The following is a 20,136-nucleotide window of genomic DNA, read 5'->3' as shown; positions in this document are numbered from 1 at the left end:
GCAGATGAAAAAGCAAAATTACAGATATCTGCACAGTGCTTTTGTTTTTGTTTTTTTTTGCCTTTTAGGGCCACATCCACAGCATATGGAGGGTCCCAGGCTAGGGGGTTTAATCGGAGCTGTAGCTGCCGGCCTATGCCACAGCCACAGCCACATCAGAGCTGAGCCGCATCTGAGACCTATACTATAGCTCACAGCAACGCCGGATCCTTAAACCACTGAGCATGGCCAGGGATCAAACCTGCATCCTCATGGATGCTAGTCAGATTCGTTAACTGCTAAGCCATGACAGGAACTCCCTGAACAGTGCTTTTGTAACAATACTTATGTGTCTGGAAAGGATGCATATAAATTGGACCATGACATACTGTGGACTGAACTGTCTCCCACCCCCATATTCATTTGTTGAAGCCCTAATCCCCAAAGTGACTGTATTTGGAGGCGGGGCCTTTAAAGAGGTAATTAAGATTAAATGAGGTCATAAGGGTAAGGCCCTAACCCAGTAGGACTGGTGTCCTTCCAAGAAGAGGAAGAGACACCAAAGATGCAGAGGTGCACAGAAAAAAGGCCATGTGAGGACGAAGTGAGAAGGCTGTTTTCTGGAAGCCCAAGAGAGAGGCTTTAGGAGGAACTGAACCTGCCAAGGTTTTGATCTTGGACTTCCAACCTCTAGAACTGTGAGAAAACACACGTAATTTTTTTAAGCTTCCCTGGTGTGGTATGTATTACAGCAGCCCTAGCAGACCAATACACATACTTAGGATGAAGTTATGGACACAACAAACAATATTTAATCTGCTTAACAAAGTGAAGCAAAACTGAAAAAACAAAACAAAACAAAACAAAAAAAACCTGACTATACAAGGGTATTCCTACTCATTCCCCTCAGCATCCTGGGTGGTTGTACTTTAGGGGGACGACAACAGGCCTCAGAGGACCAAGTCAACAATTCTGAGTGATAAGCAAAGACTGAACTTCTGGAGAATTAGAAATAGGAGACAATCTACCTTAGTCTCAACTAAGCAAAACAATTTTTAGTTCACTTCCTTGACTTCCTTCCTTGTAAAGGAAATACCGTTTCCAATAAACAAGGGTTGGAAAGTGAACAGAAATTAAACAGCATCAATTTAAGGTACATAAAATGCTACTGATAGTTGTATTTAGTCCTGGATTCTCAAACTTCATCAGACATCAAAATCTTCTGAAGGACTTGCTGAAACTTCTTCAATGTTAAATTAATAGTTCTGGTTTGGGGCCTAAGAACTTTCAGTTCTAACATGTCCTCAGATGATGCTGAAGCTCCTAGTCTGGAAACCACATGTTGAGCACTGCTGATTTAGTGTATGTTCATTACTGTATTTTAATGAATCTGAAAAGTATTACAGGCTCTCACAGGCTCACTCGTGGCTACAGTCTCCTTATATATGATGTTTATAAGAAGTTCCTACAAGTCTTAACTTCTATTTGAATTCTACCCAAAATTATTTCAAAATGTGAGAAGGGAATACTACAGTAATCAAAGTGAGTCATTTGAATCAAAGGATTTCTTCCAAGGACAACAGTTCTATGAGGTTTCAATTTTTAAATTACTAGCCATAAGTTATATTTAAATCAGTAAATAATGTAAGACAATTTCACTGACCTAAATCTTAAGACTAGATTAAAAGCTGATACAAAAAAGTTGTTTCCACAGGTCTGGAAAAAGGTCACTTCTTTTAATAAGAACTTCAGACTCATAACTAGGAATGAATAAACTGGCTTTTAAGTAGGGTCAATATAAAAATAATACTTACCTGGATGTGCCTTGTAAGAGGAATAGTTTCCATCTGGTATTTATATCAGTTTGTGTCTCAGACATAAACAACTTTACCATTATGGTAGATTATCATAAATTACTGAAGATGCATTACAAATGCTTTAATGATACGCATGCAGTTTCTATACTTTCAATAGGACTTGAAAACCAATGCAGAATTGATTCTGCTCAGTAGAGCATTTAAAATCTAAATCAAAACACATTCTGATGCCTATAAAATATGCAACAGAAACAGAATCAATTCTTTGTCATTAATAATTTAGCAGTACACTGATGCCTTTATAAGGGGTATTACATAATCGCTTAATATTTTCTTGTTCCTTCTCCATCCAGGATCTTTTATGAGAGGCACTTATAAGGAACACTAATTTTTGGCAACTCTATATACAAACATACACATAGTATAATGATATATTTTACTACACTAAGAAAGTATCATTTGTAAATATTTTTTTATAAATTCAAAAATAAGTTGTTGGTAACATGATTACCTTTAAAGCACTGAATTTCATTCACAATGTTACTTCATTAATCTTAAACAGCAGTTCCATCTACAAAATGTTCTACAGCTTTTTCCTTTTTGAAAAGGAGGTAAATAAATGCAGTAAGATAATCATAACTTCTACTTCAACAATATCAACTTCATTTCACAGCATTGATTAGCAGAGAACATTTTCAATTATAGTAGTATACAATTTACAAAAATAGAATGATTATATAATGTGAAACACTGTCCTCCATTGTGAAGAATATGTGTGTGTACATGTGTGTATGTATGTATATATACACATATACATATTTCTTATAAGATTCACTATTAAATAGCCCTTATTCAAGTACGTTTTTCCTGCTATCTCTTGAAATAATCACCCTGATACATTATTAGTAAATACATAAAAAAGGTTAATCTAAGAAAAGGTTAAATGTTTCAGTGTGGTTGACTTAAACATCAGCCTCTCACTTCGGCTGAAAACCTGATTTAAATTCAAAGCAGGTTTAGATGCCATACTAAGTTCAGCAACTTAGTACAAAAATATAGACATAATATTTAAGTGTCAAATACTCAGTAAATTTTTAACGGGCTAACATTAGAACAAAATTAAAAGTTTGTATCAATCTAATTATCACCCAATCTTGAACAATCCCCAGACAAAATCCACTTATATCACTAAAAAAATACACTAACATACAATATATCTGCTTACAAACACATAGGTAGCCATAAATAAAACTTTATTCTTTAATTTCATTTACAAGCTACCAAATATTATATATTGTACACAGGTGCTGAACACTTAAATGGCTATAGTCATGGAGGATCCAGACTGAATGGAAAGCTGTAGATAAAGAATAGATAAAAGCAAAGTAATACTGTAACAGAAAGGTGGCAAAAGCATGGTTTTGCCATAATAAAATCAATCCGATCTGTAGTTATACATTGGTTCTAGTTAAAACAAAGTCTGAGCGCCATGCGATTCTCAGCTTTATTATTTGCAGTCTGGCTAAAGTCTGTATCGTCATTTTGTCTTTTTGCAGTTATTAAAAATAAAAAGTTAAAAACTATAGCAGCAACAAGCAAACCCTGTGACAGGAAGGCAAGGGTTAAGAACGAAAAAAAGTTTATACAGTGTGTTTAGGGAAAGTGTGTGCAGTTTATCTTCCATCAGCAGGAGTTCGACTGAGGGACAACATGATTCGGGTAAATCGCTCACAGAGTTCATGTGTGGAGTACGGAGGTAATTTCGGAGGCTCGTGGAAACCTTTAATCTCCGTAGAACAATCCAGCAGTTTTGGCAGAAAATCTGTCAGCTTTTCTTGGAGGTTTGCTGTGAATACAAACAATTAGATGGAGTGAAATTATCTTAAGGCGATTTATTAATCAGGAGTGGTCAATTCATTTTTCACTTTAAAACATGTAAAATTAATATCATTTGGGGGGGAGAAGTAAAATACAAATGGTAACAGCTTAGTTTGTTAATGAGAAAAAATATAATGTGAATGTAAAAATGTTACAGCTTATGAAAATGATAATAATTAACATCGAAATCTAACTGCATTTTTTTTGGACTATATCCGTGGCATGTGGAAATTCTCAGGCCAGGGACTGAACCCATGCCACCGCAGCGACCCAAGCTGCTACACTGACAATGTCAGATCCTTAATCTGGTGAGCCACAGGGAATTTCAAATTCTAACTGCTTTTACTTCCAACAACTCAGGTGTCCACCAGCATTGTTTAAACTTACATTCCATTTCTTGCCCAAGATAGGAACACCATCGATTTCTCATATCTTCCACAGCAAGTATATCTTTCTCTTCCATTTCATCCACCAATAACAGGGGCAAAAATGGAACAATAAACTCATTCATGATAATCAGACCATTGTTTACTTCACGATCCTCTCCAGATTCAAACAGTTCTGCAGCTTGTTCATTTAATTTCTTAATGCAATGAGAAAAACAACAGGTTTCCTTTTTAATTAAGAATATCTATAAGTGTTAAGATTGAAGACAATATAATAGGCATATTTGCAAACAATACCAGATCGAGTAGGAATCACGAAAAATACTCTCAGCCTATTCTAGCAAAAAATGTCTCAGAAAAAAGGTCACACATCTAACAACAGAAACAAACGCAAAAAAGGAGTGGTAAAAATGTTTTTAAAGTTGTCATGTTTTTAAAGTTCATATTCAGCTTCTATCACTTTAATGATCACTATAGGAACAATTTTAAATTTATTTTCCAGAGAAGAATTTTCTCCCAATTATAAAATTTGCACTCAAAGTAATTTTAAAAATAAAGAAATTCATCCTCCACATTAATTTTGAAAAACTCTTTATCATCTTTTCTATAAATGTCAGCTAAACAGGGACTGTTATATTTCTTGATACAAACATGTAAAGGCAATCAATTAATTCATTTATTCCTAAAAAAAACTCTTACTGATTATATGCCATGTACTAGAAAGAAACTGTTCTAGATGTGGGGGTACCCAACTGATTAGTGCGAAAACTTAGAGCTAACAATCCCTTACAAGGATCAGTAAACTTCTGTAAAGAACAAGACAACTTTTTTTAGGCTTTGAGGGCCATATAGTTTCTGCTGCAATGATTTAACTCTGCCATTGCTACACAAAGGCAGCCATGTATAATATATAAATAAATGGGCATGGCTATGTTTCAGTAAAACTTTTTTTATTTATAAAAACAAGTGGTAGACTGGAGCACAGGCAAAGTGTGCTGACATCTGAGTAGAAGAAAGAAATCCATGAGATAAATACAGACATAGGAGACAGATAAAAGATACAGGTATAATAAGGTTTATTCTGAAATCTTATGTTTATAGAATGATAAATATAATTTTTAAATAGTCCTCACAGTTTTAAGCTGAATTTCAAATACAAAAATATATAAATATATTTCCGATGTTTATGTCATTCCTGTGCCATTTGTCTTGACTCTGTAGGTTTACGTTGAAAGTCTAATTCAGCCACTAAGTACTCTTCAGCAAACACAAAACTTGCTCTTAGCTTCATTTTCATATGAAAAATGGAATACTATTACCTTCCTTACACAGTGGTTAAGAGAATGAAATGAGATAAGCCTTTAACTATCTAGTGTAATCTATATAACATGCACTTAAAGACATATCATTATTTCAAAAATTGATGTTAAGTACACTAAATCAAAACACAGCCATGTGTTCTGAAGCTCCCATGTGGCGCATATAGGCTGCAACTGTGCCACGGGTTCCACCCCTGGCCCGGGAACCTCCACATGCTGCAGTTGCAGCCAAAAACACAAAAACAGAAGCATGTTTTGTAAACATGTCCTCGAAACAACTTAAACACGGTATATCGAAAGCCAACCTTATCCACCTTCTTAAAAGTCCCCAAAGCCAAAGCTAGTAAGTCAGACAGGTTTAATGCCTCTATTTCATCTTTTAGTTACTGAGTCCAGACAGGTTTAATGCCACTACTTCATCTATTAGTTACTGAGTTCTTGCTCTCATTTCCTTTACAATCTTCTACACCCTCTCCTTCATACCCATTACACTTCTGCCTTTGTTCAGGTTCTTGTCCTCTTTCCTGTCTGTCTCCTCTAGGGTTCTTCATTCCGACTCCTTTCCAGTCAATCTTCTATTATGCTACTGCCAGGGTCATTTTCTAAAAACAAACCTCAACATGCCAAACTCAGTCAAACTTTACATTGGTGCCAGCTCATTAGAATGGCACCTAAGCTTCTTCATAATCTGACATCAACAAGTACTGTTAGCTTCATCACTTCTACCAAACCCTGCTCCTCATAACTTAGCCACAATGGATTTATCTTTATCTCCTGTTGTATACTTTCCATGCCTTTTCATATGATATCTCTTTTTCTGGAATGTTCTTTTCCCCTCTTTCCGAGCATAAAATTCCTATTTTTCCATCACAATCCAGATCAGTGTTTATCTCAATCTTCTTCCCAACAATTCTAGGCATATATTATTTTGCACATTTCTCATGATAACACTTATTGGTTTTTTTTTTGTTTTTTTTTTTTACAGCCACTCCCGTGGCATATAGAGATTTCCAGGCTAGGGGTCAAATCAGAGCTATAGCCGCTGGCCTTCACCACAGCCACAGCAACACAGTATCTGAGCCATGTCTGTGGCCTACACCACAGCTCACAGCAATGCTGGATCCTTAACCCACTGAGCAAGACCAGGGATCAAACTTGTGTCCTCATGGATGCTAGTCAGATTCGTTTCCACCGAGCCACGATGGGAACTTTAATAACATTTATTCTGGAAAATAAAAATTATCTGTGTACATCTCTCACCAGACTGAATTCTCTCCGGATAAATAATGGGTCTCACTTATCATTGTGTCCCTCAGAATTTGACACTCAGTAAACACTCAATATGAAAAAACCTGAAAGGAACACTAAAATAATCCTGAGCTTTCATTTAAATTCCTATGTGAAACAACATAGTGTGACTGGTTTACTAACATAGAATGATGAGAGAAACACATTCTACCACTTTTCTAATGTCTCAGAGTAACCATCAAGTTTTGGCTGTATTTATTTTTAAAAATGGCTTTGTCAAAATATATCAATATTCCAACACTGCAATATTTTTTAAATGAAAAACTGCTTTGATCTATTCAATGCAGAATTTTAATAATTATTTAAAACTTTGTACTTTCTTAAGTTGAAATATATATAATTTAGGTGCTCCTTTGGGGGCTGATTTAAAATCCTCTTGAAACAGACCAAACTAAGAATACCATCCTTGGTGGATACAAACTATCAACAATTCAAAAGTTTTAATACACACTCAAATGCAGTAAAATAAGCTGAGTGAAAAAGAATAAGATCACAAGCTTCTAATATTCCCAATCCAATAAATTTGAAGACATACGGCAGACAACAATTAACATATATTATGTAGTTCTACTGAAAGCAAACATTTCACCAGCATTAAGTACTTACAGTTTTTTTTAAAGTATACATAAACCATGTAACCTATATAGTTCAGAAGGCAAATATTCTTGAATACCTTTATATACTTATAGAAAAAAAATCTCAATTTAGAAGTTTGCAATCTATAGAGTGATGTTAAAAGTTAAATGAAATCCAATTTAAAAAGTGTATAAAGATGGAATTTGTGATTTTATACATAAAGGTTAGCTGATTCAAGAAACGTTAACCAAGTACTACAAATATCTAGTGAGTACACTGGTGCAAAAAAACTGTAAGAAGATTTTTCAAAGTTTATAACAACAGTAATATTCTAGCACATAGAATAATAGTAATAATTCATCATGGTGCTCAGCCTCTCTTTTCTCATCAAAAAAGGGAATGGCAGAATGATGAAGAAATCAAAATATAAAAATGTAATTACTGTGATCCCATTTTAGGAACATTTCTGGTTTATCACCTGTAAAACTTAAGATCCTTAAAGAAGAAGGAATAAAGAACTGGGTATATTCTCCAACCTCAAGGGAGTCAACCCAGATTACAGACATCCTCCTGACACTTCCCCATTAGAATTTATAGTCAGTCACTTATACTTGAGCTTAGAAAACCGCTCAATATAAGACAAAATGAAAGCAAACACACATTCTACTTACGAGCAAACATTCTCTTCTATAATGTGATATCAGTTCTTCATCATGTCCTCTGTGCGGGCCTTTGGACAAGAGTTCTTTGTTATTCTGATAAGCACAGATAAGGAACAGCAAGGAATCTATATAACTTAAAAATTTAAAAAATGTATAGCATTAGAATTTTATCTCTGAAAAAAAAGTCAACTACGATTATACAACACTTTAAGTATACATTTAAATTTTGATCATCCATCCAGAACATTACAATAAAAAATAGCTGATGATGTACTATATGCCTGAGAGGTTTTTTTTTTTTTTGCAACAGCCACATCTGATACCAGTAATGTCTTAAAAGTAAAACAAACACACAAAAAACCACCAGAACAAAAAATAGAGCTAGTAATTAAGAAAAGTCTGGGAGAAAAAGGCCATAATTGATGATTTGGAGTTCCTTCTTGATTCTTCGGTATTTATTTTCATTTATACTCAAAATTAACACTGATGTGAAAATCAACAATCTTTTTTTTAACAACATAATGCAGTTTTTGTTTGAGGGAAGATCAGATTACTTTGTTTCTTTATCACAAACATCATTTGGTTTGGTTCATTCAGTGACTACTTTTTAGTCAGGTTTTGTTTTTGTTTTTGTTTTTTTTTTCTATGCAAGGGCACAGTTGTAGTCGTTGAGAAAAATGTAACACAGAGGAGAATATTCAAAGCAAATGGTGGAAGGAGAGAGAGTAAAAAATGCTTCTAAATCTGGGAAATCTAGTGGGATCCAAACAAACAAAACACCAAGTTAAAGGCATGCAAGGGCCTGCCTTTGTTTTATATTTAATATATTGGTATGTTACGAATATATGTTTATGACCTTCCAACTAGGTTTTAAAAAGGGAAGAGGAGGAAAATGTTTGTGTATTACATTTGTCTCTAAAATGATTATTCTTCTCCTAACATGCCATGGGGGAAAAATATATATATATACACACAGCTATATATTTGCATAACTAAATATGAGAGACATTTTAAGCTTTCTCCTTTGTGTCAGTTTTTCCAATCATAATACATCTTCTCACAGATTCAGAAAAATGCAACATCCTAAAAAGTGAAATACTGTACAGAAACAATATTCTAAAACTCTAAGTTACACTGCAAAAAAAGTGTTACTGTTTACTACTTAATTTCAGGTGCTCAGATACAAGTCAATTCCATGGTCCAAATGTTAAATGTACAACCATGTGGGAATTAATGTACATATTTATGACAAATCAAACTACATGTGAGTGAAACTATTTCATAAAAAGTAAGTTCTCTTTTCTTATGGCCACATCTGAGGCATATGGAAATTCCTGGGCTAAGAGTTGATTTGGAGGGTAGCTTAGGCCTAGACCACAGCCACAGCAAAAAAGGATCCAAGCTGCATCTGCTACCTACACTACAATTTATGGCAACACCAGATTCTTAACCCACTGAGTGAGGCCAGGGTTCAAACATGAATCCTACCTGAATCCTCAGAGACAAAGTCAGGTCCTTAACCCCCAGAGCCACAATGGGAACTTCAAAAATAAGTCCTTTTAAACATTTTTTTCAAAATGGTTTTTCCCAGGAATTTGTTTTTGAGGAAATTTAGGATATGGAATTTTATTTTGAAATACTGTGGGTATAATCTCAGCTTAAGCTTTTTTTATTGTTTAGAAAGTGATAATAATATTAAATGTTGTTTTACGCCACTAAGTTGAGTTAGGTTGCTGGCACATCTACCTTATCTCTTACAGCTATTTAAGCTTCCTATTAAAAGGTCTTCCCTGAATGACATCCATATCTGGCTTTCTAGTCCTGAGTCATCTCTCTCAGAATAGCTCTGAAACCATGACCTTGTTCCAATTTTCTAGTGAGGCATACAAAATGTTCCACATTTTATCAACCTTTAAAGTGCCTATAAACATATTTTTAAGTAAATGAGAATAAAATTCAGCAGTATAGTTACCAAATTCTTTTTTAAGACAAAACAAGACCATGTAGCCTGATGGATTCCCTCTCTTCAACTTTTACTACTGTAAAATTATGGTTTCTAAAAACATGGTTTTATTTCACTAATCACAGAAGTAATGATGGCCTGTCAATAAATATTCCATTCATAGCTTTCAAGTGTTATATTTCCTTTCTTTTCTTTCTTTTTTTTTTTTTTTTTTTTGTGAGCCGCTCCCGCGGCATATGGAGGTTCCCAGGCTAGGGGTCTAATCGGAGCTGTAGTCACCGGCCTACGCCAGGGCAACAGCAATGCAGGATCCGAGCCGTGTCTCACGGCAACACCAGATCCTTAACCCACTGAGCAAGGGCAGGGATCGAACCCGCAACGTCATGGTTCCTAGTCGGATTCGTTAACCACTGCACCACGACAGAATGAAAGTGTTATATTTTCATTAAAAATAAGTCTGATAGAACCTTTTGGCAATGTTTTATATACTGCTAGCTATGGTAACTGCTGTATTTAAAGTGGTAAAATTAACATTTCTTTTTACAATATTCCATAAATATTGTCACCATTACTAATTTCCTAGTTGATCTTTCAAATTTAGTAAACATTTGATACTCTAATATTCCCTTTATCATAAGAATACATTTAAGAATAAGCAAATTATGAAATATAAACATACTTCCACATTATATTTAAAATCCTTTAACAAATGTTAACTCAGAAAAGCTTAGAGAAAATATTCAGCATGAAAATGAGTTTCACCTTTTTAATTCTTGAGATGATGAATACGTTTTATCCTTTCTGATTTCATTAAATTATACAAGATTACAGAGGTCTCTATTTTAATTTTTCTCTCCCTTAATTAGTTGTGTGACCATAACAAAGTTATTGCATCATTGTGGATCAGTTTTTTTATCAATAAAGTACAAATGCCTTTTAGACACTCTATTCAATTGTAAAACCATATTAACATTTTTCTCAGAAAACTGAATCTCCAAAATCCAAAAGCATATTTGAATAGTCTTATTAAAGAAATAAAACTTTGACCAAAATATTAATTTATAAAACAGAGCTATTGATCAAAATGGTTTTCCACTTCAGAGACCAAAGTGAATTATCTTATAAATTATATGACTAGGACTTCGATTATTTGTGTCCAAGTATTAACATTATTTTTTACTTTTGTGTGTTAATTTTTAAGATTTTGATAAGTGTAAAAATGATGACACTGTGCAATGTCCAACAGAACTTTCTGCAATAATGGAAGTGGTACATCCGTGCTGGCCAAAAGAGTAGCCACTAGCCACAGGTGGCTAGTGAACATTTGAAATGTGGCTAGTGACTGAGGAACTGAATTTTTAGACTGAAATTTTAAATTAATTTCAATTTAAATTGTCACATGTGGCTCGCAGCTCGCAGCCACCATGCTGGACGGTAATAGCTGATGCTGCCATTTAAAAAAACAAATAGCATTATTACCTCAATGCAAGTTTCTTATACTTTACACTATAAAAAAGAAAAGAAAAAAAAAGAAAGAAATACCCCTTTTACTTGGCTGCAATATTATGGTATATTTAAAAAAAATAAAATATAGCACTTAAAAATTCACTGGTCAAGTAAATTAAACTTAAAGCATGTAAATTAAGCAATATGTGGTTAATAAGTAAATGCATATCAGTGAATAATTTATAATGGTCAATAAGTCAATATCCTTTCTTCTCAATAACAATAATTATAATTTAATAAGTAGAGATCCCTTTAAAATCATCTGTAATTGGTAGGAAAAGTAATCTAGAATATTTGTAGTCACAGTATTTAGAAGACAAGTGTTCAGTTTTATACAGCTATTTTTTTTATAGTACCTAAAGTTCAGAACAAAGAGACAGATTAGAAACCCAATCTATAGTCTGAAGTCAAGATTAAACTCAGAAAGAATAGGAAAAAGTCTAATGACTAGAAGGCGGAGGCTGGAGAATGAATCAAAGGACTCCATTTGCTGGACTACCAGTATCTTGGTCCCCAGCAAACTTCTAGGCTTTAATCTAATTCTAACTGCAGTGTTTGAGTTGATAAAAATAATGACAATAATGCTAACTTTACAGGTTTAATTTAAAATGGAAATATACTGTACATGGGGTACATAGGCACTCTTTGTATTAACTTTGCAATTTCTCTGTAAATCTAAGACTTTTAAAATAAAAAGTTTAGTGAAAATACATATTGCAAATAAACTCTTTCTACAGATGAGATCACATCTGAATAGAATTTAGTACAAATATTAGGCTTTCCTTTTCATGTGTGTCCATTGTGCCTTACCTTTCTCTTTGAAAATTTTCCAGCCCAATTATGAGATACATGGTTGTTTCCCTAAATTTCCTATAATCCTGATGCCACTCCTGTAGGTGAAAGAAAATATTGTAAGATATAAAACTACAATGAAAACTGCTTATAAATACATTGTTCTGACAACTATTTAAAATAGAAGCAAAGAGTTTGAAATTAAAGATTAAACTAGATCAGATCAAGACTTTAACTTCGGACATACAAAACTACTTACAAGTATAGTAACAAACATAAAAAGTACTAGACATTGATAAGAAATTAAATAAATGGTCTCATTTGAAGATAACAGAAATACAAAGGCAGGATAATCAGAGTTTTCTCTCAAAAATTCTTCAATGTAAAAGTTTATTGTTAAGATATTATTATAGATCACTGGGGTACAAAATATCTTTTCAAGTTAAGTATTTTAATTTTTTCCCGGCTATCTACCCAGGAGTAGAACTGCTGAATTACACAGTAGTTCTATTTTCATATTTTTGAGAAATCTCCATACTTTACCAGCGGAAGAGGGAAAGGTGAAGGGGCACAATAGGGGTACAAGATTAGCAAATATAACCTACTAGGTTTAAAGTAGGCAATAAGGATATACTGTATAGCACAGGGAATTATATTCACTATCTTATAATAACTGTTAATGAAGTATATAATATGTAAACACACTGAATCACTATGCTGTACGCCTGAAACTAACATATTGTAAAGCAACAATATTTCAAATTAAAAAATATTATTATAGATCTATATCCCACTGAAGGTGGAAGGTAAATGAAGATAATTACTCTAAGATGAAGCAAAGCTTGAAGACTGTTATTTGAAGTAGAATTTTAAGGAACTGTAAGAAAAATAAACATGTAATATCATAATTAATCCTTTAATTTTTCCATTTTTGTACTGCATTCTAAATGTGCATTTTACATTTCATAGCCCCTCTCTCCAAATGGATGCATTTCACAGCTCCCCTAAAAACCTCCTACAAATATTGGGTGTGTAATACGACTACAATTCAAAATTGACAACCTATAACTCTAGGAAGCAATTAAAAATAAGGATTTTTTCCTTAACTTTCTTAATAAAAACTGAATCAGGGAAAACCATAAAATTCAAAACAGGACTAACCTAAAAGACATAGTGGTGATAAAAGTGTGAAAGCTTTTTAAATACATTAGTATAAGCAAATGAAAGAAAGAAACATATAGACCAGTTATTGGCCAATTATATTCTCCTTGAATATAAATCATTTTAATTTTTAATTTTAAAAGGCATAACTTTCTTACCTTTAGACCTTAATAACAAAATTGGTCTTGCAAATATAAAGTTAGCTTTCCTGACGCAAGTATTTAAATTGCCACTCTATGGTCACTAGAATTGCCTTAGAAGTTGTAAGTAAATTTTCCCTTTAAAAGGCTGGATAGTCAATGTTTTAGAGGCATTGGAGGCTATGTAGTCTTTGTTTAGTTACTCAACTCTGTAGTTGCACTGTGAAAGCACTATGTAAACAGATGCTTGTATTCCAATAAATCTTTATTTATAAAAGCAGGTGGTGAGCTAGATTTGATCTGCGGGCCAATGTTCCCTGATGTGTGACTTGGAGCAAGACAAAGATATCTGGGATATACAGAATCCAAAAACCTGTGCTGAAAAAACACCTATACAATTTAATGGCTCTGCAGTTAGAAAAAAATATGAGAAGTTTTTAGAATAAAAATGTGATGAGTCTAGTCTGAGGAAGCAAACTTGTCAAGCGACTGCAGAATCAAATCACCATCGAAAATCAGGTCCCACGTAACCTGAATTTTGGAAAACATAGAGTTAGCAATCAATTTGCTTGCTTTCTCTGGCATGTATTGTGTGTCCATTTACTTGTGGCTATGTTCCTAGATTTTCTATTCTGTTTTAATCAGTTACCTATTCTTATGCTAATATTAGTAAAGCATAAAGGTTAAGATACTATATACTATATCTTTTTACTTATTTATTTTGTTTTCTCTTTATGGCTACACCTCTGGCAGGTGGAAGTTCCCAGGCCAAGGGCTGAATCAGAGCCACAGCTGCTACACACAACAACACTGGATCTGAGGTGCATGGGGGACCTAAGCCATAGCCTGCAGCAATGCTGGATCCTTAACCCACTCAGCCAGGCCACAGATCAAACCTGCATCCTCACAGAGAAAATGTTGGGTCCTTGACCCGTTGAGACAACAGGAACTGAAGACAGTATGTCTTGATTTCAAGTGGGGAAAAAAACAAAACAAAACAAAAAAAACCTTCCTACCTGTTCTTCTTCAAGAATGTTATGGCTAGAGTGTGCTCTCTCCAGTTCCATAAAATTTTTGACTCAGCTTATCAAGCTGCATACAACAACTTGCTAGAAATTTAATAGAAACTGCACTGCACCAACAAACGAGCTGACATCTTTACAATACTCAGTTTTCCAAACACGATACATATATCCATTTATTTAGGTTTTCTTGAATGTCTCCTAAAGTCATGCACATTTTTTGTTAAATTTACTTCTAGGTACTCCATAGTTTTTGACACTATTGAAAATGGTGACATTCTTCAAAATTTCTATTTGATTATTTGTTACTGGCATAAGGAATAAAACTGGTATTTGACATAGATTTACATGTCACAAAGCTCTTATTATCTTTATCTCAGATAAACCTATCTGTAGATTTTGTTTGTACTTTCTAGGTATACAATCTGCAAATAATGCTAAGTTTGTTTCTTCTTTTCCAATCACTTACTTATTTTTTTTTTAGGGCCACGCATACGTAAGTTCCCAGGCTAGGGGTTGAATCAGAGCTGCAGCTGCTGTTCTATGTCACAGCCACAGCAATGCAGGGTCTAAGCCACTTCTGTGACCTACAACACAGCTCATGGCAATGCCAGATCCTTAACCCACTGAGCAGGGCCAGGGATTGAACCCACATTCTCATGGATACTAGTTGGGTTCATTACCACTGAGCCACAATGAGAACTCCCAATCATTTACTTTTTGCTTTATTTTTGTTGCCTTACTCCCCTGCTTGAACTTCCAGTACAATTCTGAATAAAGGTGGTGATGGCAGACACACCTGTCTTTTTCCTGGTCACAAAAGGAAAGCTTTCAGTATTCATATTTCTGTATGATATTTGTTGTAGTTTTGTTTATTTTTGTTTTTCAGGACACTTTTTAGCAGATTAAATTAGTTATCTTGTATTCCAGGTGAGTGAGTGTTTTGACGATAAAAAAAAATGAATGTTTTCTATATCTATCTATTAATGTGAATTACACTAATTGTTTAAGGGAATCTAAAGTAATTAAGTCTATAAAAGAGACCAAACATTACGCAAAGACACTCATGTAAGTTAGTTAAAATTTATGAGATTTACACATTTTTAAAAACATAATAAAGTTTAAAAAGTTTAAAAAAATACCAGGTGTCTGAATTGGTAACTAAAACAACCATTCATTTTAAAACCAAAGTTACACAAAGACAATTTTGTGCACGAAAATTACCACAAGCACAATGCAAGTGCTCATGTGTGTGCTCTCTCACACACACAGCACATCCAATAATGATGAATATACATGGCATACAATGATTAAAACAAATTTCTAACTTTTCCCCAATGCAAAGAAAAAATACAGCATGGCTTGAGTGCATTTAAGAATGTACGTTCTCGGCGTTCCCGTCGTGGCGCAGTGGTTAACGAATCCAACTAGGAACCATGAGGTTGCGGGTTCGGTCCCTGCCCTTGCTCAGTGGGTTAATGATCCAGCGTTGCCGTGAGCTGTGGTGTAGGTTGCAGATGTGGCTCGGATCCCGCATTGCTGTGGCTCTGGCGTAGGCCAGCGGCTACAGCTCTGATTCGACCCCTAGCCTGGGAACCTCCATATGCCGCGGAAGCAGCCCAAAGAATTAGCAAAAAGATAAAAAAAAACAAAACAAAGCAAAACAAAAAGAATGTATGTTCTGTTAACCAAGTTGTTAACATTAAGCTATGGAAACTTTAGGCAGGTTACTGCATCCCTCTACGCCACATTTTCTCACATACTTAGCTGTGCTGAAATGAAAGACTAGTGAACTAAAGAATTCCTCAAAAGGTACATTACCTCATATTCCTCCAAGTTTACTTCTTCAGGTTTTATCATTTCAATTTTGGCTTGAGCAACTTTCATTATGTTGTGACACCTTCAAATAAAAGAAATGTATTCCTAAATCAAAAGCAAAATCCATAAAACCTAATAAATCTGTGTTACCAAAACTAAGCTACCCAACACACATGAAAATAAAATCCACCGTCACTGAGAAACAGTTTTTTGAGGAAACAACTTCCAAATAATTTAAGTGAAAAATGTGCTTTTTGAACAATGTTGAATAGTTACAAAGTATATAAAGAAGAATCAATAATTCTAGTTCACAAGTACCATGTTATATTTTTCATGTGGCTTTCAAATTATATTCTATTAATAAAAATGGAATACATAAACAATGAAAATTTTGTACAATGTGTATATATATCAAGAAAGCTCAAGAGACATAAAGTCTTATTTTCCCTCAAATGGTATTATTCATAAAACAGTAAAAAAGAATCCAAAACCTGTCTATCATTTTAGGTAGGAATGAAATCATTCCAGTAAATTTTATGATCAGAACCACTGCTAAAGAAATCTCCCCAAAATGTATTTAGTTACCAGACATCTTAATCTGTACTTTAAGCACAAGAGAAATTTTATCAAATCAAACTGACTACTTGTAGTCACCAGAGCAAGTAGCGGCAAAGGACTGAAGTCACTATGAGTACTCTATAAATATCTTGCCCAAATTCAACAGTAAATATTCATTAGAACATAATACATCAACAGCCCAGAAAATTAGGGTCATAATCAGTCATATTTCTGAGATCCTCAGTCATATGTAACAAAAGGGGTGCCAGTACTATTACTGGTAAAAGTAGTAATAGCCAACACTCACTGAGCATTTACTGTCTACTGGGTATTGTTAAAAACCACTTATGTACTATTTCACTTAGTTATAAACTTCACATCAGACATATGGTAAGACAGAAATTAATTCTACATGCTTAGTTTTTCCTCATATTCTCCTCTATTTTTAATTCAGTATTTTTGAGACATTCATGAAAGGATAAGCATTTATTTTAGAATCAAAAGTCATTTACAATGAATTCCGAGATGGTATAAATGTTTCTATATTCTAAAATAACTTTCCAATACTTTGGATCTTTACCTCAGGCCTAAAATTTTTTAAATAATATTCATTCTAATTATATTAAATTTTAATTTTAACACTAGTAAACAGCTTTATAGGAGGCTCTAAGAGAGAACATCTTTTGGTAAACCGAAATTAATTTAACCATTCTAAACTTTCTCTTTACATCAGAAAATGTTCAATTATTTTATTTGTACATATGATTACTTTTTTCCAATGATTCTGAAACAAGGGTGATTTTTGCTCCCTCAAGGGATATGTGGTAGTATCTGGAGATATGCTGGGTTGTTACCACTTGCGGGGTACTACTGGCATTGGGTGGGTAAAGAGCAGGAGCACAGCTAAATATCCTACAAGTTATAGGACAGTCCCCTCAAAAACAAAGCATTATTTGGCCCAAAGTACCCACAGTGTAGAGGCTGAGAAATTCTCTATTTCCCTAAAATATAAAGTCCCAAGAGGGCAGTGACTACATTATGTTCTTCTGTGTATCTTTATGTTGCTTAACTCAGTACCGTGGTTCACAATGAAAATGTACTGAAATGATTTAAGTTATTTTTAGATCAAACATTTAAAGGTCATGATTATAAATCCCATATAAATTACAAAGCCACTGTTCAAATTAAGTGAAGTCAAGTTTTGTGCTGTATTTATTGAAGTATGTCTGTGTATGTCTAAAGTAAGCATTCAAAAATTGCGTTAGACGCTATAAAAGACAAGGACAATTTGAGCATACGAATAAGATACTTGACATTTTCAAATTACCTTTCATCGAAACTCAAATTTCTATCTGCAAATTGTTCTAGCAATGTTTTCTCAATGATTTTCTTTGGTGCCTGATTCTGGATAAAGTAGACCACTACATGATGCAAACGATAGTCTGTTTCTGGTGGGGTATCTTCTTGAGCCAATTTAACCAACCTTGAATATTCCAACTTAATTGCCTAGAAAATACAAAAAAATGCCAATTTTGGTTAATTATATTAGAATTCTTCAATTATAATCTAATTATCCTTACATTCAAATATGCTTTTTTTCCTTTTAAAGTATTACAAACAAGGTAGTAGTACATCTAAGAATATTGTCCCATGTTCCACAGTTTAAATACATCTAAGCTTAATACATAATTTTGTAAAACTTATCAATCAGAGCCTGGTCAAAATCTATTTTGATGCATTATAAGACTGGGATTCTAGGTTTATCTCCTATCCTATGTTTTCTAATATGAGTTTGATGTATACCTCTAATACCTCAAATCCTAGGATTAAAATACAGTTCCCTAGAATACCCATCATCAGAAAGAAAATGGCTGGCTTTTGAATGCATAATATCACCACAATTAACTTTTAGCTGTAGAGCTCACAAATAGATGAAAAAGTAAGCCTTTAAAATTTACCATAAGTTTTGATTATATCAAAAATGTTTGAACCATATCAGTGTAATCATTAATAATGAAAATTATCACTATTACTACCTTAATGCTTGAATTTACTTTTTCTTTACAAATAGAAACACCTCAGAACTCACAACCAGTATTATAATGGGAAATAATAAATACTAATGCGTGTTTCTGCACATAAGCAAATTGAAAAACATTAGCTCATGTAGGAACTATAAATGTTTGCTCATATAGAGTTTATATTCCAAATACTGTTGTGTGTAAGAAGTCCAGGTAATTAAAGATAATATTTTAAAAATATTGACTTATATGAGACACATCTAAATTCTAGCTCTATTACCAGAAAACATTTGAGGTAATGTGCAAAATATACTACAAAAAGACAGTTCTATGGGAGAGAATTTTGTTTTTGTTTTTAGCCATACCCATAGCATGTAGAAGTTCCCGGGCCAGGGAACGAACCTGTGCCATGTCAGTGACCTGAGTGTGCAGTGACAATGCCAGGTCCTTAACACACTGCATACAAGGGAATTCCCACCTTTTTTTTTTTTTTTGAATGAATGCTTCTTAAGCAATTCTTGGCCATCCAGGTACTACTATCTAGGTAGTTGTATTTTATAGAAGTGAGAAATTAACTGAAAAACATTAAATGAAATATTCTAGTTGTATATTCCCATACTTCATTAAAGGGAGATGCTGGTGACATAGTGGTTACAGTTTCCGTGTTGTCAGTGCTGTGGCTCACGTTCAATCATCAGCCCAGGAACTTCTGCATGCTGTGTGGTGCAGTCAAAAAAGGGCGGGGCTGCTATGAGTCCTATATAGCTTAGCATTATAAATAGGACAATTATTTCAATTTTATTTGGGACATACATGTCAGTCTAAAGTCTTACTGCTGTGGTTTAAAATAGTCATGAAAACTAACTATATTTTGTCATGTAAGACTATCATGGCTCACTTTACTTCATTATTGCCTATTAACTCTTTTAAAGTTCTCATTTACCAATTTGAAAAAAGGCGCATGGTCATTTAATAACTGAACTATACTGAATTTGAGAATATAGTCCAATAACTTTCTTCCTTATTATGGCTCTTAGACAATGACTGCTATAAATTATTAGAAGGTTTTTTAATATTTAAATATCTGACATCATGCTTTTGGCCAAAATTCGAATGACCAAAATAAAATAAATTTATCTCTTAATATTACAGGTTTAGACCGAAGAAACTGTAACACTAAATGGTTATCCGTTCTCCCATCTGCATTCAAAATGGAGGCTGCATTTTATT

The 20,136-nt window shown here is 33.7% G+C and overlaps 1 protein-coding gene across 2 annotated transcripts in view; it reads right to left on the bottom strand.

Annotated features, from left to right (window-relative positions):
- Positions 1–3,032: 3,032 nt before the first annotated feature.
- Positions 3,033–20,136, bottom strand: part of USP25 (ubiquitin specific peptidase 25) — a 135,703-nt gene continuing 118,599 nt past the window's right edge. For both annotated transcript variants that reach the window (XM_047794688.1, XM_047794697.1), the window contains 6 exons: positions 18,213–18,391; positions 16,331–16,409; positions 12,205–12,284; positions 7,935–8,058; positions 4,062–4,257; positions 3,033–3,642 (listed from right to left, as the gene is read on the bottom strand). In XM_047794688.1, coding sequence (XP_047650644.1) covers positions 3,470–3,642; positions 4,062–4,257; positions 7,935–8,058; positions 12,205–12,284; positions 16,331–16,409; positions 18,213–18,391 — 831 coding nt within the window. In that variant the 3' untranslated portion in view covers positions 3,033–3,469. The remainder of the gene's footprint in view (positions 3,643–4,061; positions 4,258–7,934; positions 8,059–12,204; positions 12,285–16,330; positions 16,410–18,212; positions 18,392–20,136) is intronic.

The sequence above is a fragment of the Phacochoerus africanus genome, chromosome 1 (genome assembly GCF_016906955.1).
Source record: "Phacochoerus africanus isolate WHEZ1 chromosome 1, ROS_Pafr_v1, whole genome shotgun sequence".
NCBI classification, from domain to species: domain Eukaryota; kingdom Metazoa; phylum Chordata; class Mammalia; order Artiodactyla; family Suidae; genus Phacochoerus; species Phacochoerus africanus.
The sequence above is the reverse complement of the archived record's forward strand: the minus strand, read 5'-3'. Positions and strand labels throughout refer to the sequence as shown.